The sequence below is a fragment of the Tursiops truncatus genome, chromosome 2, assembly GCF_011762595.2.
Source record: "Tursiops truncatus isolate mTurTru1 chromosome 2, mTurTru1.mat.Y, whole genome shotgun sequence".
NCBI lineage: Eukaryota > Metazoa > Chordata > Mammalia > Artiodactyla > Delphinidae > Tursiops > Tursiops truncatus.
The window spans coordinates 15,439,941-15,464,578 of record NC_047035.1 but is presented as its reverse complement, the minus strand read 5'-3'; the positions used below and the strand labels follow the sequence as shown (position 1 = coordinate 15,464,578).

Below are 24,638 nucleotides of genomic sequence, written 5' to 3'. Positions count from 1 at the left end.
TACTAGAGCCAATAAACTCAGCAAAGTTGCAAGGTTCAAGATCAACATGCAGAAATCAGTATGGATTCCATATACCAGCAACGGAAAATTCAAAAAGGAAATTAAGAAAACAATTCCATTTATAATAGCATCCAAGAGAATAAAATACCTAGAAATAAATTTAACCAAGGAGGTGAAAAGATGTGTATACTGAACAATACAAAACATTGCTGAAAGAAATTAAATGGAAAGATATTCTGTGTTCACAGATTGGAACACTTAATATTGTTAAGATGGCAACACTACCCAAAGTGACCTACAGATTCAAATGCAATCCGTATCAAACTTCCAAGAGCCTTTTTCACAGAAATGGAAAAGCCAATCCTCAGATTCATGTGAACTGCAAGGGGACCCAAATTGGCAAAACAATATCAAAAAAGAACAAAGTTGGGAGACTCACACTTTCTAATTTTAAAACTTACTACTAAGCTACCATAATCAAAACAGTGAGATACCAGTATAAGGAGAGACGTTTAGATCAGTGACATAGAACTGAGTCCAGAAATAAATCCATGTATCTATGGTCAACTGATTTTCAACAAGAGTACCAAGACTATTCAACGGAGAAAAAAACAGTCTCTTCAACAAATGGTTCTGGGACAGTTAAAGATCTGCAATCAAAAGAATGAAGCTAGACCCTGACCTCACACCATATACAAAAATTAACTCAAGCTGGATCAATGACCTAAATGTAAGGACTAAACCATAAAACTCTTGAGAAGAAAACATAGAAGTAAACTTTCATGACCCTGAATTTGGAAACAGATTCTTAGATATGATGCCAAAAGTATGAGAAACAAAGGGAAAAACATATTTGACTTCATCAAAATTTAAAACTGTGTGCATCAAAGAACCAAATCAAGAAAGCAAAAAGACAACCTACAGAATGGGAGAAAATATTTCCAAATCATATATTTGATGAGGGTCTAGAATCTAGAATATATAAAGAACTCACACAACAACAAAAAGACAAACAACTCATTTTTAAAAACAGGCAAAGGACTTCGATATTTCTCCAAAGAACACAAACAAATGGCCAAGAAACACATGAAAAAATGCTCAATCACCAGTAGTGAAAACCAACCCAGAACCACAATGAGATACCATTCCACACCCATTAGGATGGCTATAACTTAAAACAGAAAATAAGTGTTGCTGAGGAAGTGGAGAAATTGGAACCCTTGTATATTGCTGGTAAGAATGTAAAGTGGTTCAGCTGCTATGGAAAACAATTTAGCAGCTCCTCAAAAAATTAAACATATAATTACCATGTGACACAGCAATTCCACTCCTATATATTTTCCTGAAAGAACTAAAAACAGGCACTCAAACAAATACATGTAAACACATGTTTATAGCAGGACTGTTTGCAGTAGCCAAAAGGTGGAAACAAGCCAAATGTCCATCAGTAGATGAAAAGATAATTATGGAATATACATACAGTGGAACATTATTCAATCATTTTTTAAAAAAGTAGACACATGTTACAACATGGATGGACTTCAGAAACATTACGCTAAGTGAAAGAAGACAGTCACAAAAGGTCACATGTTGTATAACTCCATTTAAAGGAAATATCCAGAATAGATGATCCATAGAGACAGAAAGTAGACTGGTGGTTGTGAGGTGTGGAAGTAGGGAGGAATGGGGAGTAACTGCTTAATAGGTAGAGGATTTTCATTTAGGGTAATAAAATTGTTTTGGAACTAGACAGAGGTAGTATTGTGAATGTACTAAATGCCATTGAATTGTTTACTTTGAAATGGTTAACTTTCTGTTGTGTGAATTTCATCGCAAAAAAGATATTTTTGAGGATCAGAACCACTCAAAATCAAATACACAATTTTAAAACTTTATTTTTAGATGTTTAAATACATCATATTCAGTGTATTTGAAAAAGTCTAAGGGGAAAAAAATGAACCAGAAATAGATGAACCTAGCTACGGGTTAATTATATTTTCTACTTTCTAATATCTATACTTAGGTCAAGATTTTGTACAGTTTGACAAATACCTGGCAAACTCAACTATGTGAACATAAATGAAAAACACAGAATAAGCAAGAATGTGTTTGAGTAATGAAAAATTTGTCAAAATCAAAGCAATAAAAGTATATGCCCTTGACAAAGAAGAAATTTCTCCTTCCTCTTTTACAGAACTTTTTTTTATTTTATTTTACACATACTTGTAATGAGTTTAGTAATCTGGTTATCCAATTAAAAGCAGATTAAAAGATGACAAATTACTGAAATCCCCTGGCAGTCCAGTGTTTAGGATTCTGTGTACTTTCACTGCCCTGGGCCTGGGTTCGATCCCTGGTTGAGGAACTAAGATCCCATAAGCCTGCAGTGCAGACAAAAAAAAAAAAAAAAAAAAGACAAATAAAGGGGAAAGACTGGTTAAGTAGCATGTTGGCAACAGCAGGAAGTGATGGATAACACTGTTTCACCAAGAGAGAACACATACAAACAAAAACCCTTTCAAAGGAAGTTAGAAAGAATTACAAAGGCAAAGTAGCCTGGAGTTATTTTTCAAAGGAACAAATAACTCTAAACATTAATTAGTCATGTATTTAATAACAACCATTGTTGCTAAAAATTAGTCAGTGTCCTTTTGTAGACACTGAGGGGTAGAGAAGTTTATAAAGTTTTCTAAAAATTGGCATTATAAATAGTTTGAAAAATAAAATAAATAAATTTATTAAAAAAGGAGGCTTCCATGGTGGCGCAGTGGTTAAGAATCCACCTGCCAACGCAGGGGACACGGGTTCGAGCCCTGGTCTGGAAGGTTCCCACATGCCACGGAGCATGCCATGTACCACAACTACTGAGCCTGCGCTCTACAACCCGCTAGCCACAACTACTGAAGCCTGTGCACCTGGAGCCCATGCTCCGCAGCAAGAGAAGCCACCGCAATGAGAAGCCCACACACCGCAACAAAGAGTAGCCCCTGCGCACCGCAACTGGAGAAAGCCCGCGCACGGCAATGAAGACCCATTGCAGCGAAAAATAAAATAAATAAATTAAGAAAAAAAAAAAAAGTCTGGACCAAATCGTTCTCCTTAGTTAAAAGGCAAAGTTAATTATTTCATTTCCCAAATATAGTTAGAAAAATAACTTATTTTATATACAGCTTTACAGTACTTGAGCCAACTGTGGTTTCATTACTTCACTTGTAAGTTCAACCATATTTTCCAAAGCCATGAAAGATATTTCCGTTTTTTGCTGTTTGGGGAACTGCTGTTATTTCTATTGATGTTTCCTCCCGGGGGCTACTGCAATTCCCATAGCTGCCACTAGCACGGTGTAGTGCCAAGAGCACAGACTTACGGTCCAAAGGCTTTCGGCTTCTGAATCCTGGCTCCACCACTGACCAGCTCTTGAGCAAGTCACTTCCTCACTGAGTCTCAGCTTATCCATAGGGAAAATGACACGGACTCTGCCTTCCTCAAAACGTTGTGGTAAAGTACCTTTGCAAGTTTTAATTGTGTTGATAAACTTAAAAGCACTCAGAACATTTGCTATGAGTACATTAAATTTAGCAGATAGGATCTCTTTAGGTGTGTCTGAGAAAGCAGAACAAAACTTGAGTCAGTTATGCTTCTTCCATGAAAATAAAAATGTCCAAATAATCGTCAAACTAATGTCTTCCTTTTATTTAAAGTTACCAGGACCTTTTATTTATTTATTTTTTAAATACAAAAACTTTGGTACAGACAGGCTCCCCTGTGTGCCTTAAATTTCAACTATTACCAGTCATTACTTGATCTAGATGTTTCCTCAGAATCATGTTTTCTCTTCCTTGAGTCCAAATTTTTGGGGTTACGCACATCCTGTATTGTTTATGGGCTTGGTTTAATTGTAATAAAAATTTCCCCATAGCGGGGCTTCCCTGGTGGCGCAGTGGTTGAGAGTCCGCCTGCCGATGCAGGAGACACGGGTTCGTGCCCCGGTCTCGGAAGATCCCACGTGCCGCGGAGGGGCTGGGCCCGTGAGCCGTGGCCACTGGGCCTGTGCGTCCAGAGCCTGTGCTCCGTAACGGGAGAGGCCACAACAGTGAGAGGCCCGCGTACCGCAAAAAAAAAAAAAAAAAAAAAATTTCCCCATAAACCAGCCTTTAATAATTGGCTTTTGGGGGACGTCCCTGGTGGTCCAGTGGGTAAGACTCCACACTCCCAATGCAGGGGTCCCAGGTTCGATCCCTGGTCGGGGAACTAGATCCCACATGCATGCCACAACTAAGAGCTCACATGCCGCAACGAAGATCCCGCGTGCCGCAACTAAGACCCAGCAAAAATAAACAAATATTTTTTTAAAAATTTTAAGATAAACACTAATAATATTTATATGTAATATAAATATTAAAATAAATATTTAAAATAAATGAATAAATACTTAAATAATTCTTTTTAATGGTTTTTGGTTCATGCCTCCCACCACTCCTAACTACCCAGTACCTTTCCCAATAAGAAACTTTACCTCCACTTGGCTTCTCTTTCTCACAGCTCTCTCTACTCCCACTGTGACTAAATCAAGCTGACTTGACCTGTGGGGAAACTCATTCCAATTGAAGCCTCTCAATATCTGAGTCTTCTAGCATCCTCTAGATCAATCCTCAATTATCACTGAATAATTTTTGTGAAACTTCCTCACTGTCATGTTTATATTCACCCTTTCCTATTTTGTTCTGAACAAACATATCAGGAGTTTTCATAAAGTTATTCAATGATTTTTCCATAAAAACAAAAGTTGCACAGTTACAAAACTTGGCTTCTTTCCAGACACAACATAGTTGACTTACTTTAAAAGAACTAACATTTACTCTGAAAACAAGGTGATTTTGATAATTCAGCTTTCTGTTCAGATGAAAAGACAGTTTACAAATTTTAGAGCTTGGATAAAAGGTGCAGTACCCCAAATCACAGTCATTTAAAGAGACACCAGCTATTATAAGTAGGTCCAAATCCTGTCAGAATGTAAACCCTTTCCAAATCCAAGTCATTTCTTGTCTAATTATTTTAAGAGTCTTTTTAGTTGTACTATTTTTAAAGTAGAGGGACATACAAATTAGCCAAAGGGTTTTTTAAGCCACTGATGCACTGAGTTTGATAAAAGTTAATCCCATATAAAATTGCAACTATAATTTTATCCCGATGCTTTTCTTAGACTAGGCAGAAGTCAGAAGACTTTTCATCAGGAGGGAGATGAGAGGAGACAGCACTAGATAAAGCCTATCCCTGGCAGAGATCATCTAACAAGGGCAGTTAACAAGTATTAACCTAATTCAAGTCTAGAGCTTACCTCTACACGGTGTGTGCCATAAATAATGAAGCACTGCACTTCTTCCTTTTGACAGATACTGTGATGGTCACAATGCCTCAAAGCACACAGTATTTTTTTTTTCTTTTCTGTTTAATTTCAATCCATTTTCTTCTATCATTGGTTAAATAATACATTACCTATTTGACAGTCAAGGTTACAATATACAATACCACTGTACTCTACACATATGAGGATTCAAGAAGATGACAATCAAAAGTACATCTTAGTCTTGAAATTATACTGAAACTTATTAAACTGAAGCCCAAGTAACTGAAGTCCTTAAATGACCAGATTTTGTTGTTGTTATTGGAGCATTTAACTTCCAGGAAAAAAGTAAAACGGTAAGCCAATTTCTTGAAAGTCCAGGACATGAACTGGGATCACTATTTACACAGAGGACTGCTCACAGCTTTGCTACTTACCATCCTGGACAGTAAGATGCTATGAAGAAACAATGATCCTGAAACACAGTAAGATCACTCTTCAAAAAATATACTTTCTAAGAAAAATGGACTAAAGTCTTAGAAGGATTCATCTTTTCATTCAATGAATATTGATTGAATACCTACTGTGAGTCAAACACTGTTCAGGGTGGTAGGGATACAGCACTGAACAAAAGAACACAATTCCTGCCCTCAAGTAACTTACATTCCAGTAGGAGGAGAAAGACAAGCAAAATTATCTGAGAAGTTAGATACTGATAAATGCTATGAAGAAAGATATTCAATTATAAAATTAAAATGTCAAACACGTTTTGACAGAGTAAGCTAGAATTAAACAGGAAAATTTAGTACATATAACATTTTACTGCACAAAAATGACAGAAATAACAGATGTTACTGCACACACTTTCAACATCAAAGGTTGATGTTCTCTATTTGTATTACCACATACGAGGTCACTTTGTTTAGGACCCACGAAACTGAGGGTAAAACAGAGCCTTCCATTCTTCAATCATTTTAGTTAACTAGTTTGTTATATTGCAGGATCATGTCTTATATGCCATTCCAAGAAATGAATTAGTTAGATTTCTTTTTGTTCAAATCTCCTAAATTTGGGCCTTTGGGGGCTTGCTTATTAGCTTAATTCACAAATGCTTGTGTTTTAAGGCAATGAATAAATAGTAGCTGTTCTCTTTTTATTGAGAGGACAGTGAAAAAAACCAGATAACCTCAGTCTAATTTGGCCCATATTCCAGTTTTTAGATTTCAATTAAGTCACAGGAAAAAAATACTTTTCATGTTTTCTTGAACTCAAGTCATAGTTATTCCTTCTATCTTGTCTCACCATAGACAGTTAGGAGTGTGAGCAATATTCTTAGAAGTTGGAACCACACAATATAAAAATGAAAAGAAGGGCTGAAATGGGTATATTTAGGAATAGCTGCTTATTTTTCTGACATTCACTTTTCTCAGGTTAAAATTATAGCTGTTTTATGTTATACAGAAATGGTTATGGGGAATTCCCTGGTGCTCCAGTGGTTAGGACTCCGTACTTCCACTGCAGGGGGCACAGGTTCAATCCCTGGTCGGGGAACTAAGATCCCAGACCACACATGCTACAGAGTGTGGCCAAAAAAAAAAAATTATAACCCCCCAAAACTATAAATGAATATGGGCCTTATACATTTCAAGAAAGAATCTAGTCACATTTAATATCTATTGCCTAAAAGAATATTACCCAACATATTTTCCATTGCCTTAAAAAAATATATATATAGCAGCTCCACTGTTCTCAATAGTATTACCATGAAAAAGCTGAGGATGATAAAATCAGGGAAATTACTTTCGTGGTTAAAATCCTAAACAGATACACATGAAGAAACTCATAGACTTCTGTTACTAAAAGCTGTATTTGTTTTTTCTTCATGAACCAAAATTTGCAAATCATGCTTTCATCATACAAGAAATAACTTTCTATCCCACATATTTACGAGGTGGTTTTCTACTTATAGCAAATACTTCTTCCAATACTCCAAGAAAAGAGTAAAACTGTTTCCCTTTTTAACATACAAAAGCTACTTCCCTTTTCTATCAGTAATATAAAGTTCCATCTAATAAAGGCCACACTTAAGGCTTTAATGGATTTGCTTTTATATGCTCCTCATTGAGGATCAAGGAACAGGGTGGGGGGTTGGAGGTACATAACTCAGAAACATACATTCGATATATTTTAATTGTTTAAGTACCATAACACCAGTTACATTTTATTAGAAGTTCTACTTAAAAATACATAAGATATTTTCATTACACTTAAAAGTAGAAGAGGATGAACTACCATTAATATGTATGTGCTAGCAAGGGTAATAGGAATTATTCTCTATTATTCTATATCCAATTACCCTATATTCAAGGTATATAATGATAAAAGTCTCAATTAAAAAAACCAGATGCAAAGGTTAAATGATAGAATCATGACTTGCAGAAGAGGAATTAAAAGTGGAATAACAATTTATAGTGGCCCTGTCCCCATGCTCATAATTCACAGATGGTAGAACGGAAACACTTGGGTGGTGTGAACTGCCGTAACGGGTGGAAATAATATCTGTGTGCACAGCAGCTAAATCACAGTGATCCAGTTCTATCAATAAAGGCAGCAAGTGCTTCAACAGGCTCACTGGTTCTACCACTTTTTCTTGTCTGGATGCAGATTCTGACTCTAGAAGCTCCCAAGTTCATCCAACAGCAGTGCAACCAGATCTTGCTTTGGAAAATGTCTCGGCAGGGAACTCTCCTGGGGTGTATTTCATCAGACTGCTACTTCCAACTCTGCCAGGAAACAAGCTCGCAAAAGGCTTCCTATCAAACAGCTCTGCCCTCAGCACTTCAGACATTCCCAGCCGTGTCTTGCGGCCTAATCATGATTCATGTTCCTTCTCAGACTTATCTTTCTTTGCCTGATGTGGCTTCAAAAACATATTTTAAACAAAATAAATTGTAGTAGTAATTAAAATAAAAGATAACAAATCTCAAGAGTACTTTAAACAATCTCCATCAGATATGGGAGGCTGCACTGTGCCAGGCTGTCCTTAAGGGCACACACTCCGTGGCAGGCCACCTGTCACTGGCCCAAGGTCACATACCGGGAGGAAAGATGCTGATCAAGAAGGCAGAAGAAGGGGCTTCCCTGGTGGCGCAGTGGTTGAGAGTCCGCCTGCCGATGCAGGGGACACGGGTTCGTCCCCCGGTCCGGGAGGATCCCACATGCCACGGAGCGGCTGGGCCCGTGAGCCATGACCGCTGAGCCTGCGCGTCCGGAGCCTGCGCTCCGCAGCGAGAGAGGCCACAACGGTGAGAGGCCCGCGTATCGGAAAAAAAAAAGAAGGCAGAAGAACTAGTCCCGTTGTGGTCTCTGCCACATAACCATGAGCAAGTTACTTAACAACTCTTTGTCTCTGTTCACCATCTGTAAAATTAAGATGGATATGAGTACCTCACCCATAGGATTGTTGGGGATCAAAATAAGCGAAAACATTAAAAACACTTAAAACAATGTTTCATATGCAATAAGTGCTCAAGTAATATTAACTCTTATTATCAGAGTTTAAGTCCCCTTAAACAGTATAAAATTTCATATTACATCTTCTGTAGTATAGAAAATTCTACACTTAAATGCTTCCTTCACTAATGGGGCTTTCTCTTTGGCAATTTTTCTTTCTCTTTCTTTCCTTTTAAAATAAATTATTTTAAAAAAACACAACAATTGTATTGCTTTTCTTTAGAAAAATGGCAATGGCTCAAAGGAAAAGTAGAGCATCGTTGAGGGAAAAGTGTTAAACCTGCAGCTGAAAGACCTGAACTCTAGCTGGGGGCTGTCACTTACTAGTTGCCCCAGCCAGGCCCAGGGGGTACTGTAATGGACAGTGAAGTCTGCACTCTAGCAATGGGTCACAGATATTGAACAAATAATAATATGTAGTTTTAGATGTAGTCTTCATTATTAAACATGCTTTACTTTTCTTTCTGTTATCCTACTGCAACATAGAATGTAGAAGTGTTCTTTTCCTTAAGTCACCATTCAAACATAAACCTGACTTCAAAATACGTGCCAGACATAAAAGTACAAACAAATATGCATTTGCAAAATATGGGTGAGAATTAAGGTTATTTTCTAGATGATTCATTCCAAACTCTGGGAAGAAGAGAAAGGGTATTATAAGGAATATCTTTATTCTCAGTGGTATAGCTGTGAACTTAATTGGCTGACTTAATGACAACACTTTGAGTCATTTTTCTCCAATCCATCTTTCTCAGTAAATTATTCCAGCCAACGAACAAATCTACATGATGCAAAAGAAAACGGAAATGACTAAAGAAAAATAACTCTATACTACAACAAGTGACCTGCACCAGGACCTCCCCTTGGTCTGGACACTGCCCATCTTTGGTCCACTCCATCTCTGAGATGGTGGGAGGAGGAAGGAAGTCAATTAACTCAGGATTAAATTAAATATACGTAAAGCATCTAGTACAGTGCTAGGCACCTTGTCAGTACCCAACAGAAAGCTACTGTTACTATCCCGTATCATATATGAAAGAAACAAAATCCAGAGAAGTTGGTTTCCTTGGGCCACACAGGTAGTGTACAGGGATTTGAACCCATATTCAATTAGCACCAAAACTCCACCTTGTTGCCTACAAAACCCCGTGCTTTGCCAACTGCAGTTGAATTTGATGGTACAAAGTTCAATCTGCTAAAAATCCACTTGATATCGAAATTAATTTGTCAAGTCAAAGTCTGAGCCGTCTAAATAATTGTAACATGACTGAGCAAAGACAAGTTGTTTTTATATTCACAAGGAAATGAGCTGTTTCCACCCAGCATGAAATTACTTGTGTATTTTCTTAGCCTGCTCAGTTAAAGCTTGTTCAAAATAACACACTCTGTCCTATTTATAAATAAAAACTCTGCACACCTGTTAGTGATTTCATTTGGATGATCTATATAAGGTGGCACAAACCCTTGATAGAAGTTATTTCTATAACATGCTGCTACTTCTCATATAGGATTTGTGACATGCGTGTTTCTGCTAGTGAAATTAACATCTTTTTCTTTTTTTTTTTGAAATTAACATCTTAAGCTGATTCTTTTTTTTTTTTTCTTTAATTTATTATTTATTTGGTTGCACTGGGTCTTAGTTGTGGCAGGCGGGCTCCTTAGTTGTGTCACGTGGGCTCCTTAGTATGGCATGGTTGCAGCATGCATGTGGGATCTAGTTCCCTGACCAGGGATAGAACCCGGGCCCCCTGCATTGGGAGCGCAGAGTGTTATCCACTTCACTAGCAGGGAAGTCCCTTAAGCTGATTCTTAAGAATGTAAATTGCCTCTGGGTATCCTGTCAGTTCATTAAAAGATAAATCCAAGTGACATTTATTTATGAACAAACTGCTTGGAGAACCAAATAGGAAAATATTTGCTAAACCAACATATTGTTAAGGCAGTGATATGAGCAAAGGCTTTGTTAACAGAAAAGAAAATGCCATGTTCAGGTAGGATGTGTGTCTGACAAGACAAATGAAGTACAGCGCTCAACAACTGGCCGGGGGAATTGGTTAATGCGTGAAGGAAATATGAGTCATCCGTTCATTCACTGGAGAACTGTCGCATACCTACTGCCTAGGTGGGCACAAAGGTGCTGTTTGGTAGGGAAGACAGACTTGGATCTACCATCAGAGGTACAATAAAGGAACGACCATTCACAACCTCCTCCCTTTCCTCCTTGAAGGGAGATTTTTTTTCCTTAACATTAATTGTCCAAGTGAGGAAATGAATACCCCACATGGCCTTTTTTGAGATCTAAAGATAAAGGCCATTCAAAACAGGCATTTGGGGCTTCCCTGGTGGCGCAGTGGTTGAGAGTCCGCCTGCCGATGCGGGGGACACGGGTTCGTGCCCTGGTCCGGGGAGATCCCACGTGCCGCGGAGCGGCTGGGCCCGTGAGCCACGGCCGCTGGGCCTGCGCGTCCGGAGCCTGTGCTCCGCAACGGGAGAGGCCACAACAGTGAGAGGCCCACATACAGCAAAAAAAACCAAAACAAAAAAAAAAAACAGGCATTTGCAGGGGAAGTGGGGGAGGAGTGATACTTCAGAGGCAAATTATTTTCTTAAAAATATGAAGGTCTTGAATTTTTCACAAATCTTCCATCCTACCACCACCTTCACTCTGGAGAAAATAAAGATTAGGGAAGAAAGATCCTGTTAAGCCGAGAGAAGGGGAAAGATTGCCTCTTGCATGAGTACAAAGCCTGAGCTCATAGACGACTGTACCCACAGTCAACTGTACCCACTGTACCCACAGCCTGAGCTCATAGACGACTGAAAGAGGGGTGTATCCAAGACCCACGTGAAGTTGTATGCAAAATTCTGCATTTTGATCACAGTCTCAAAGGGGTCCATGTCATTTATAATTTTAAAAGTTAAAGTTCAAGCAGAAGTGACAGATACAAACTCAAATTCTGGCTCTTCTGCTGTATGATTGCCCAGATTTGCACAGCAAATCACCCAATTTTTCAGAACTTCTGTTTCCTCCTTTTAAAATGGAAAAACAATGCCCAACTCATTGTGAGGATTAAATGAGATAAGGCAGGTCAAGCTTCCAGCATGACAATGTTCATCCACCCGCGAGGAGGACAGCAGAAAGCTGTTAGAGCGTCTAGCATTATAAGGAATTAGATCTGGAACCATATACGCCAAGAACAATGGACAGAACTTAGAGCCCCTAAAACACCGTCAGTTCCCCATGTCTGCCATTTTGTAACAACTCACAAACCTCCCCATATGAGCAAATGCATCTCAATTCCATATGGTCATGAGACCACACTATTTTTTATTTATTTATTTTTGTGTGTGTGTTCACTTACTTTAATAACACTACATTTACCATGTTATCACCATGGAATGTAAATTCAGGTTAGACAAGAGAATTTCACAAGTACAACAAAGCATTCTGTAGTATACCAAAGTTGGTATAATGTCTGACCAAACCAACTTGCTCATAAATCACTTCCATTACAGGCAATTTATTTAGTTTAACATTTATGATTCTTTCAGAGAAAATAAACAGACTGCACACATTTAAAAAGTATTTTTCATTTACCTTTGCATTAGCACTTAAAATACACACTTTTATTTCAAAATGCCATTTCAAAATTATTCTACTATAACAGCAGCAAACTATAATTCTGCAATTACAAAACAGCTAAACGGGGATCTACAGTTAAGTTACTCTCATGTTTACAACTATGATTCTGAAACAGATACTACTTCAAAGCAGCTGTTACCAGCTCTTTAGGTTTGGTTTAAAAACACACACATAGTTGCTGGGAGGTTTATAAGGTTGTATTCCGTGCACTGTTCTGAAAGGGTTCTTCAAGAGCCAACCAGACCTTAAAAACAGTACTCAGTCCACAAGGCAGTAAGAAAGAGTTAAATTAACTGGGGTAAATAGGACTCCTACATTACATCAAAAGCATATGACAGTCTGCAGCAACTGGGAGCATTTACAGGTTTGGCATGTTGTCCTCTTTACAACTAATTTTATCAGAAGAGTTTAAGAAGGTGGACATTGTACCACTATCAAGTGCATTTAAAAGTGACATGTTTTTGTGCTCATCTGACTCCCCTGAATGACCTAGCTAGTGAACTAGCCACTAGGCAAATCAAGCCTGCAAGAAAGGAAGCCAATATTCAAATTACCATGTTATTGTCCGACCCACAGAATTTATTTTCAACATAAACATATAACCTCAGTATGAGATGTCTAACTAAAGCAAGCACCACCAAGACCAAGACAGCATCTCCTCTTCTAAGGTTTAGGTTCTGCCCAGATTTCTTGATACATGGAATAGCCCATACCAAGAGTCACTGCTCCCACAACAAAGCCTTGGGCTGCCACACGCATGTGGATCAGGTGAACAGACATTTTAGTATTGCCCCTGTTCTTCAATTTATATAATCCATATGCAACGATTGCTGCAAAACCTGCCATTCCAATGCGGACAAATGGTGCCTCTCTAGCTTTTAGGGTAAATTTAGATCCCTAATCTTCACCATATGAAGAAAGAGAAACATCTGTGTCACTTGACATAGTGATTGAAGAATCTTCAGACAACGGCACAACGTCGCAGGCTCCTACCGGCTTCTCGAGACCACACTATTATGATAGATCATTGGTGACAGAGATTCAAGGACATCTCCAATGTCTCTTAGGTGAAAAATCCAGCACTGGGAGAAAAACATCTCAGACTATTACCCCTTAAATTTATTAGAAATTAAGTGAAGGTTGAATATTCCATTTCTTTAAGTAAACAGGTATCCAAATTCTATAATACCTTGTGTGATAATACATTATTCTAAAATGCATAATATCTCCATGTTTATGTGTATAGTTCCTCTACTTATATATATGACTAGTTATTAATTATCTAGACCAAGTAAGACAAATAACAGAAAATCTAAAATCAAGAAAAATCCTTGCTCATTTATAATCAGGTTTGGACTTTGGAAAGCTTTCTTTATCTAGGTAGAGAGGCCAATCTAAGATTTACATTTGCTTCAAATGGTCCAATAGATCTAACTCAACTATTTACTGATCCTTGTCTATACGTCAATCTTACCTGTTTTATAACATACATACCTGAATGAATAACTACTCAGCCCAAAGGTTAAAAAGTTTGCAGGTATTATACTCTTACCGTACACATATTTCAGCTATTTTTAGAGTCCAAATGAAAACAGCTAGTACAGAAGGAAATGTGCATGAAATTCTTGAGGTCTGCTCAGATAACAGTCAAGATAGGTCAGTGGATATTTGGAATACCTAAGACACTGATTTAAAATAAAACACTCTGAGGGCCAAGAACACTTTCTAAAGTTGTGCTTGAGAGCAATGGTTTGTATTAAGTGCATGATTCCTCTCTATTCCAACAAATCCCTTAGCCAAAAAATTTCTCCATTTGTCAGAAAACATAAGAACCTGTTCAAAGTTCAGCAGAGAAGTTGACACTCCCCTGATAGAGCAATCTAACCTCAGAGAGTCTCTAAAACCCTTTTTCTAGGTATTTGAGAAGAAGGCCCAAAATGAAAAAGAAAATCTAACGAAGAAAGGTTCTTTTCTACCTCTGTTCAAAGTTGGTAAATGTTCAATTCTCTCCAGGAAATAAAATCATACAGCAAATAAAGGCTGACTTAACTGAACTGCAGTCTGTGCTTATCAGTCTAAATTCAAAACAAGAACCTTAATTTTTAAACTAAGTAGGCACTGATTCAGCAACCATGTACTATGAGGTACAAGGCACTATTCCAGACACTGGTGATACCACAGTCCTGCTCTGATGGAGTTTACATTCCAAAGGATAAAAACTTGACATATGTGTGATGCACTTCAAATACAATTTTAAAAACATTTTCTGAATATCTGTGATAAACCACAACAGAGTAACCAAATATCAAAGCCTATAATTAGAATTTTAAAATGAGAGGCCAAAGTAAGTTTTGTTAGACTTTTCAACTTATTCATCAAAATGCCTTGGAGGGGGCTTCCATGGTGGCGCAGGGGTTGAGAGTCTGCCTGCCGATGCAGGGGACACGGGTTCATGCCCCGGTCTGGGAAGATCCCACATGCCACGGAGCGGCTGGGCCCGTGAGCCATGGCCGCTGAGCCTGCGAGTCCGGAGCCTGTGCTCCGCGAGGGGAGAGGCCACAACGGTGAGAGGCCACAACAGTGAGAGGCCCGCGTATCGCAAAAAAAAAAAAAAAAATGCTTTGGAGGTAATCTTAGGGGTGGCTTAGGATCCATCTCAATTTCAAACCTGTTATTTGAAAAAGTTATGTATGTAGGCCATACATGCAGACAACAAGGACCCTCCTTCCCCTCTACACAAAACACTCAGAAATAGCTGAAAGAAAACTGCCCTCTAAAATTTAAGTTATAAAACTAACACATAATGTGTGTGTTATCATATCATAGCAGAAGCACGATAAAGTTACCTTCAAAAGGTTTCCAGGATATTTTTTTTTTTGGCCACACCACATGGCTTACAGGATCTTAGTTCCCCGACCAGGGATCGAACCCAGGTCACCGCAGTGAAAGCGCCCAGTCCTAACCACTGGATGGTCAGGGAATTTCCCAAAAGGTTTGAGGATTTTTAAAATGTCCCTGTTTCCTAACTGAAGATTTTAAAACTTAAAATAAAAACTCCAACCAAATGTAAATTTAAGCCGAATAAGGACATTAAGATAAAGATTAAGATATATAAGAAATAATATTTTGCAATGAATCTAATTAAAACCCATGACAGCATGATTAAAATGTGATTATCAAATGTAATATAAGATTTTAAAAGAATTCTTGAAAAAGACGTACCCTAAAGAAAAGATATAAGCCTTAATCCAAAATCTCATTAAAAAATTTTTTTTTGTTTAAATCCTAGGGGTTAGGTTGAGGGCAAGAGGGAAGAAACAGAGAAGTAAAACCTATCAGAGAAGTAAAAACTTACTGAAGCTCTATTTGAGGGCAATGAGGCAGTGACATTGTACAAATTAATTTCAGCTGGCATGAAAATAGAGGTTCAAATATGACTGCTAAATTACAATGATATACTAGAAATTTAAGTTTAGCAATGTAAGAAGTGCAATTACCAGTGGCTGCTGTACTTATTTGTACTATAAGAACGTCTTATAAAACAAGCATGTATTCATCTCTTAGTAAAAGGAAGAAACAAAGATATTTACAAAAGCAAGAAAAGAGTTAATTTGAAGAGGTCAGTCACCACAATGTGGAAATGGGAGTCACAAATAACAATAGCAGTGCTGAAGAATAACACTTACTGAGTTTCCTAAATACTAGGTCCTCTATTAAATGTTTTACATTTAAGATTGTATCCTCACAACCACTGTCAAATAGACATTATTATCATCCCCAATTTACAGATGAAAAACCATTGGACTTGGGGAATTAAGTAAGGTGCCCAATGTCACACAACTGGTAAGTGGCAGCTGGGATCCAAACCCAGGTGTTTCTAATCCAACTGGCAAATGTCTTAACCACTCTATTAAACAGCCTTCTCAAGAGGCCAGTAGAGGCAGTGCCCACCCTAGCACAGCCCACAAATGATACACAGAGGAACTTGTCTGGTCCGTGAGGCAGTACTACTCCCCTTATGAAGATATGGAAGGTTTTCTGGGCAATTTCCCTTCTCTGATTCCAGGCTCACCAAGCAATTTCTGGTTTGCTCCAGCTTCCACATGGCCTGCCTGAAGGGAGATCATGGCCTGGCCAGAGGGCACACATTCTTGGGGCCCCTGGTAGTTCCAAATCTCATCGTAAATTACTGAACTTGCAACCTGGTTTTACAAATTCTCAAGGAGCTGGGGTAACGCAGGTCTTACTCTCTGAAACAGGTTCTTAAGGCTGACCACCTCATTCTAGATTGTGATATTCTTTCAAGGACACACCGCCCATGGGAGTAGTTATGCCCAGCTGATACACTCCTCTCTCACCACCTCCATCAACCCTCTCTAACATATACTTTCAAAATTAGAAAGTTTTCTAATTCCCCTTAAATTCTGTAAAGACTCCCATAGCTTCTCTTGAAAAAGTGTTATGAAACTCAATGAATGATATGCAAGGAACTTCAACAGGTCTGAGAGGACGGTGCTGTAATGACCAGCAGTATTTTCCTGCAGGAATCATTTTTCCCCCCATTTTTAAAAGCCACTTTCCACAGTGCAAATATGGTGGGTTTTGAAAAAAGTTGACAATCTAAGTTAACTATATTGGATACAAATATATTAACCTTTCTGTTTGTAGTTCCTTAATGTATTATCAAATACCTCACACAGTCAAAAAACAATGAAGACTGACAAGCCTCATTTAACCACACATTCAGCTTAAGCAATAAAATGTTACCCATATAGTTGAAGCTGCCAGGTACAGCATTACAATGGGATTATCGTATGGCCCTTATAATTGTCATAATAGAAGTGAAATGTTATTCAACGAAGCAAGGAAAGTAAAGATTTTTCCCCCCAGCTTAAATTTGGGCAATAGCAAAGCTTAGCAGCCAAATCTACATGCTATGATAATTCTGAGTTTTCTTGACGGGAGAACACTGCAAGATAACATACCACTCTCTCTTGGTATGAATCTCCTAAGTGATGTATGGACACAAACTAAGAACAGGTGTTGCCCTGACTCAGATGATTTCTAAACAGTCATTGGGCAAGATTAGGCCTGGGCCTAAGCCATCTGTTTACATGCTACAGAGCAGAGCTTCTGGAGCTTTGAAAAGTTTGCTATACAAACTTTCTAACCATGACTGTCCTTAAATGTTGGAAATAGTGGGACGGCCTGTCCAGGGGCAAGAGATTTTCTAGAGACCACACCTGTTCCCATTTAGAGCACTCTTCCCTTCTGTTAAAAATCAGTCTCGGCTTCCCTGGTGGCGCAGAGGTTGCGGGTCCGCCTGCCGATGCAGGGGACGCGGGTTCGTGCCCTGGTCCGGGAGGATCCCACATGCCGCTGAGCGGCTGGGCCCGTGAGCCATGGCCGCTGAGCCTGCGCGTCCGGAGCCTGTGCTCCGCAACGGGAGAGGCCACAGCAGTGAGAGGTCCGCGTACCGCAAAAAAAAAAAAAAAAAAAAAAAAAAAAAAAATCCATCTCATTATATACCCATAGCTGTATGAAGCTGCTTGTTCCTGAGTCTGATAACCTCAAACAAGGGATGGCAATTTCTCTGGGCTTCTTGACTAACAGAGAAGCAAAGCAATGCCTGTGGGTTCAGTTCAACCTGTATTTATTAAGCCCATTCCACGTGTAGTACTTTGGGTACAAAAATAAATTAACCACAGTTCCTCAAGCAGTTGACTCTAGTGGTTGTATGCAGACCTGGTGCATGAGGAAGAAATTACAGGAAAAAGAAACCAAAATAGGAAAAAAGGAAAAATGCGTGAAGGAAGCAAAAAAGATGGAATGGATGCAAGTAGGCAGGACCAGTCACTGAGGTCGGCGCTCCTGGTTTACTTTCTCCTTGGGCCGCTCCATTTTAGTTTCCTTCTAAGGCTCTCCCTCTGTTCAACTCCAAGGAGTATGCTAAATTGTCTTCTTCTCTCATACCCTCTCCCAGGTTAACTGGCCTAGGCTGAGGATCTCCAAATCTCTTTCCTCCAGCCTGGATCTCTCACCTGCACTCCAGACCTGCACATACTCTACCTGCTCAACGTCCCCAGTTGGCACCTCAAACTCAGTACGTCTGAAACTGAACTCACCACACGCCTCTCCCAGCTCCCCTCAAACCTGCTCTTCCTTTTGTGTGTCTTCCCTCAGCTATATAGTCCCCACCATTTACTGGTAACCTTAGGATCCACCTGGACCCCGGCGAGTGCCTCCCCATTACTTGATAGGTAGGTCCTGAATATCTCCAGATGCCACTCACTTCTCTCCAGCCCCATCCAAACCCAAGTGACTATCATCTGAACCGCAACTCTCTTCCTTTCTAGTCATTCTCCAAAGGATTCACGCTTCATAAAAACAATCACACCACACGCCTATTTAAAAACTCTTCACTAACTTCCCCACTACTTTCAGGACAAGCCCAAACCCTTTAACAAGAACCCCGCATGAGGTGGCCCCTGCTCTACAACCTTTCCTCTGCCTGTGTCTTGGGCCTTGTGCAGTTCCTTTGCATAGTCTTTTCCAGCCCTTGAGAGGCCCACCCTGCCCCACCTTCAGGTCCCAGCTCAGACATCACTCGCCCTGGGAAGCTTTCCCCTTTGCTGCCTCTCCCTGCTGTCTATAGCACCCTCTACTTCCCCCATCATCGCATGCATCACGCCTGCTTTCTTACTGGTATCAACAGTAGGGTGAGCTCCTAGTACGTATGAGCTTGGCACTTAATAAGTCTTTAATAAAGACCGATCAAATGAATGGATGTTCACCAGGGGCACAGCTTATCTATTCCTGACTTTTTACGAACTACACCATTAGCAGGATTTCCAGTCAAGGCTACAACATAGGCATTTAAGTGAAATAACCCGTTTTTTTCATCTTTCTCTTACCCCAGAACCAGGCAGCCAAAGACTGGAAGGGACCTGGGTTTAATTAGAGCTCTTTTCTTCACAGGCCTTACACAGCATTTTGAATTTAAGACACTGTATGGGTACTTGAGGACTTCACAACTTCCTACAGACTGGATTAGGGGTTTCCCAGGGCAAACTTCCCTATGATTACTGTAACAGACTATAGTTATTAGAGCTTTGGCGTTACATGCACATTAAATCACAGCCACAGGCACCACTGTTATCCCATGGTTCAGATGAAGGAACCAGAGCTCAGACAGGTCACATAACTCACGTAATGTTAAACAACTAATTGATGAAGAAACCAGAATTCAAACCGGGGCAATATGTCTCTCGAATTTTGGCTTGGCCTGTGCAAAACAATCAATGAATGTTGAATGAATGAATGAAGTCAGTAAACTGTACTAGATCAGGACAACCCATGTGGCATTACACCAGAAGACCAGAACTACTTGGATAATCCAAAATGCATTCCTTTTTTTTTTAACGTGGCTTCAAACAACCATTTTATTTTGCTCACAATTCTGTGGGTCAGGAATTTGGGAATGACTTGGCTGAGTGCCAGCTGGATGGCTGCGGGGGCGCTGAAAGGATCCATTTCCAAGATGGCTTCTTCACTCAGATTCCAAAATGCATTCCTATCTCATTCTGGATAACATTTTGGGGGAACATATAAACATTTTCAAAACTCAGGCATTGGTAATTCTCTTACGGGGCACACCCAAGGAAAGACCTCTTTGCTCTGTATTATTCCTTCCTGGTGGGGAGAAGGGCTTACAGGCTCATACTTTGAGAAGACAGCGCGCACGATAGTAGCTGGAAAGTAAGGAACAAAGCCCGCCCAGAGAAGCCTGCAGCCTTTTCCGGGGCTTACCTCCCGAAGCTCCAGTCTCTGGGCCACAGCCTCTAGGCTCTCCTGGCCAGTGCTCTCCACGGACAGCGTGAACTCTACAAACTCATTGTTGAGCAGCTGGATCCGGGCAACCAGGCAGCTCTTGCTGGATACCGTGTAGCGCCGGGTGCGTTTTAGTTTCAATCCAAATGGCAGTGGCATCTTCTTCTCCCTTCAAGAGTTGGAGGGGTGAAAAGGGAAAAGCACCGCCACCAATCCAGTGGTGGTAATGGCGAGAGAAAGCAATCCTGTCCTGAAGGGAGGAGTACTGTACAGTCTCCGGCTGCTCACCCAGCAGCTGCTGCCGCCATTAAAAAGCAACTGAGTCTCCAAAGACCAGGTGATGGGAGCACCCACGCCAGTGCTGGGGAAAGAGGAACACCGGTTACATAGGCAATAGCAAATCTGGGCTTTGTTTTCAAAAATAAAAATTAATAAAGCTGTATCTAAGCTTTCCCTCTCTTCTGGAAAAATAAGGCATTAGCAGGATCTGGGAGGCAGTGGGGAAGTTTATCATCAGAGCTGTGTTACGCCCTGGGTCAGATTCCACCCCTCACTCAATCCCACAGATAGTAGTGACAACGTGTGGCTAACTTCAGGATTAAATGAGATAATGGCTGACACTACTATAACGCCAAATTTAGTAGCTAGCATTACCGGTCCTCTTTCTATTTTACATAAGTTTTGTTTTTTCATAGTTAACTCTTTTTGGCTCCCCGATACTCCAAATGTTAGGGTTCTTTAGTCCTTAAGTGAGATAATTGCAAAAAACCTCCAAAAGAGCTACGTTCAAGTCTCAATCCCAATTAGGCAAATTCACCCTGAACCCGAATGGAATAATCCCCTGTAACACAGGGCAGCTGTGAGGTTCAAACGAGGTGAACACTTAACAAGCATTTGTAGAACTCTGGTTTATAAATATTTACGTCACAAAATCGATTTATTTATAAACAAATTATAAAAGACCCTACAAATGCTTGTTATCGGATTACTACCAGACGCGTGGAAGTTCTGAAAAGCGTGGCCCTGGTCCCGGCCCCTTTCCGGATGGGGACGCCTAAAGAGGCGGTGCGCCTTCACCTAAGCGGGGCCGCAGCCCAGAAGAGGAGGGGGGCAAGGCCCTTAAACGCCCTCCCGAGTTAATGCGGGGAGGACGCTGCTCAACAAGCCCGTGAGGCCAAGAAGACTAGGGATAGCTCTGGCTCCTCCCTCGTCCTCCCCCCCACGGAAAAGCAGGCGACGTTGCCCGAGCAACCCACAGCCGCAGAGGCTCCGGAACCCTCCGCCTGCGACCGCGTTTCCGGACGGATGCTCTAGGAGAGTACAGGCTCCCGCTGATGCCGGAGGGAACACTTAAAGGACCCGGCTAGAGCCCCAGAGGCGAGGGGGAGGTTTGGGTGGGGTCCATTTGAATCCCGATTTGGAGCTTCAGGACCTCCGCCAAAATACGCGACTTAAAACTTTCTAAACAACACCCGTTGGTGGTACCTCCTGGGCTGAAGCAAACTGGCCTTGAGCGGCAGCTTGGAACTTTTACATTGGCTGGATTTTTGTTCCCCTAAACGAGTCGACAAAATCCCAGATAGTTCCAGAATCCCGGGACGGTTCCCACTCTCCGTTATCTTCTGAACAGAGGCTTCCCCCGAGGATGAATCGTTTGGCAAGGCTCGGCCGCGGCTGGTTACCCTGAACTTGGGCCGGGAACCGCGCGGAGGGGCAAGGGCAGCCCCCAACCCTCTCATCTGGCGGACACAGAACCCAGGCCTCGGGAGAAGCGGCTTTCTCAGCCTCACACTAGGACGGGCTGAGTTGGGAACCGATCCCAGATTCCTCATTCCCAGTCCTCTGCTCTTTTCTGCTTTTTCTACTGCGTGTCAGCCCCAGAGGTGATGGGCACTCAGGGCTGGGGGGTGGCAGAGCTAGAGTATATAGTTTAGCTATTACACTAGGCTTTGCCAAACTTAACATTTTATAATTCCATTCCACAAAAGTGTATTGCGTCTCTGAGTACAAGGCAGTGTAGTGGCCCTTTAGAGAAATCTAAGACGAGTCCTAATAAGCCGTCTTTGCTCTTAAGGAGATTACAAGCATGCTATAATTACATACATGGCTGTATCTCTAATAAGGACCCAACCACGATTTTCTGTTTGTTTTTTGGATTTTGTTTTGGTTTTGAGCTCTGGTTATCTCCAGGTAGTAAGAAAAATAAAAGTTAAAAACCAGGAATAGAGGAAGAAGGCCAGAGGAAAAAAAGAAAACTAGAACTACATAAAGAATTGTGTTAACATTTGTTGTGTACCTTTGTAAGGTAAAAGCACCATACTAAAGGGGGGAATAGAAAATAGATATTACGAAAAGACATGGGCTCCACCTGCAGTTTTCAATGCTCTTTTCTATGTCAGGGTATAAACCAAATAGATAGCTGAGGCAAAATGAAAGAAAAAAAAATCAAGAAATGAGAACTTTAAATAATAAGCTTTCAACTAGAAAATTGCCTGATAAGTTATGAGTGTCTGTATAAATTTTAAAAGATTATATATACATATATATACTAAATACCCTTTCAAGTGATTAGATGGTGAATTTAAATTTTACATAGAAATTGTGATAACTGGAAAGAGGACAGATTAAGTACAGAGGAAAGATGAAAATTTGCATTGGGGGGTGTTCAAATATGGTATTCTCTTCACTGCCTTGAAGGCAGTAGATACTACACTATATAAAACTATGCCTTGTAGGCAGTAGGTACTACACTATATAACTTAATCATTAACTTAAGCTCTGATGAAGCAAACAGAGTAAAACTTTCAGTTGTCCCTGAGTGTGAAATGTTTTACTGCATCAAGGATAAAGAAAAGCCAATGTTTTCTCTTTTTTATTTTGGTAGATGTTATAATGTAATTGAAAAAGCTGAAGGGTGTGTGTGTGTATCAGATGCATTTTTTCCCCAAGATCTATCCATAAGAATAGCTTGCTTTTTGTTTATTAAGACGTGTAAAAATAATGTTCTGCTTAATAATTTACAAAATTAACAATTGACACATTTAATTTTCAGTTATGTGCAGTATTTGCTACCAAATGATGTCATAAAGTTATGAATGTTTGGATAGAGGAGTAGAAATTTAAGATGCTTTGGGGGGATGTCTATTTCGGGTGTAAAATAATATGAAACGATTTGAAAGGTAGTTGGATCTGGAATTCTAACGTATCTAACTACTAAAGTAAACAGAAAATTCATAATTAGCTTTTGAAGGAAAATACTGGGAGATATTTTGTTTCTCTACAAAATCACTTTGTTATGAAATAAAAAACAGGTATATATTAAATTCTGTTCAAGGTTTCAAAAGGCAGTCCGAGATATTTGTGAATTCATTTTAATGTTTTTACATCACCTTTCAGAAGTTCCTCAAATACAGTTTAATTCTGAATCCTGTAGTTTCCCGCCTTGTTGCTAAAGTCCTCACTACACGTAATTCTGCTAATGATGCTTTCAAATAAAACAATCACTAAATGAGTATATGACATTTTTAGAATAATATATAGATCTATAGCATTAAATCAAACGCATGTTTCTCCTGAACAAAACATTTATGCGTAGAACTCGAGAATAAAATGTGCTAGGAACAGCAGACAACTACTTTCAGAGTAAAAATCTATCATATCCCAAACTTAAAAAAAAAAAATCTGGGGCTTCCCTGGTCGCGCAGTGGTTGAGAGTCCGCCTGCCGATGCAGGGGACACGGGTTCGTGCCCTGGTCCGGGAAAATCCCACATGCCGCGGAGCGGCTGAGCCCGTGAGCCATGGCCGCTGAGCCTGAGCGTCCGGCGCGTGTGCTCCGCAATGGGAGAGGCCACAACAGTGAGAGGCCCGCGTACCGAAGGAAAAAAAAAAAAAAATCTGTCAGCAACCATTAGGCATACAGCGCTTGTCACCTGGAGCACACGGAGTGTTTTGAACGTGTTTGCGAGCATATTATTATAAGGCTTTCTCAGCAAAAAAGAAAATTAAGACGGGCATGCCAAGAGCGGCCAATCTAATCAGGATTTGCAGAAACCACAAGTCGGAATTTGTAGACCCAAGAATTCTTTTTTCCAGAGTAAACAATCTTTACTCCAAAACCAAAACAAGTCATCACCACGAAACAGTCCTTCCCTACTCGCCTTCTCGCCAAAGTTACCTAGCAAATCTCGCACTTAATATTCTAAGAGGCACAAATATGCCTAAAACGTTTAAAACTCTGATCCAGAATTAAGCCGCTACAATCAGCCGAGGAGTTCAGAATACAAGTTCAAGACCCCTTTAGAAATTAC

General features: G+C 40.1%; 1 protein-coding gene and 1 pseudogene across 14 annotated transcripts in view; both read right to left on the bottom strand.

Annotated features, from left to right (window-relative positions):
- PTPN21 (protein tyrosine phosphatase non-receptor type 21) overlaps positions 1–24,638 on the bottom strand; it is a 90,338-nt gene that overhangs the window by 65,157 nt on the left and 543 nt on the right. For 13 of the 14 annotated variants that reach the window (XR_012329878.1, XR_012329880.1, XR_012329879.1 and 10 more), the window contains exon 2: positions 20,310–20,691. Coding sequence is in view for 5 of the 14 variants with exons in the window: in XM_073800156.1 (XP_073656257.1) it covers positions 20,310–20,489 (180 nt within the window). In the remaining 9 variants the exon portion in view is untranslated. Of the gene's footprint in view, positions 1–20,309; positions 20,692–21,815 lie in introns of all 14 variants that reach the window. The other variant, XM_019919564.3, reaches the window with a different exon arrangement.
- On the bottom strand, positions 1,951–20,301 carry LOC141277936 (HIG1 domain family member 1A, mitochondrial pseudogene; annotated as a pseudogene).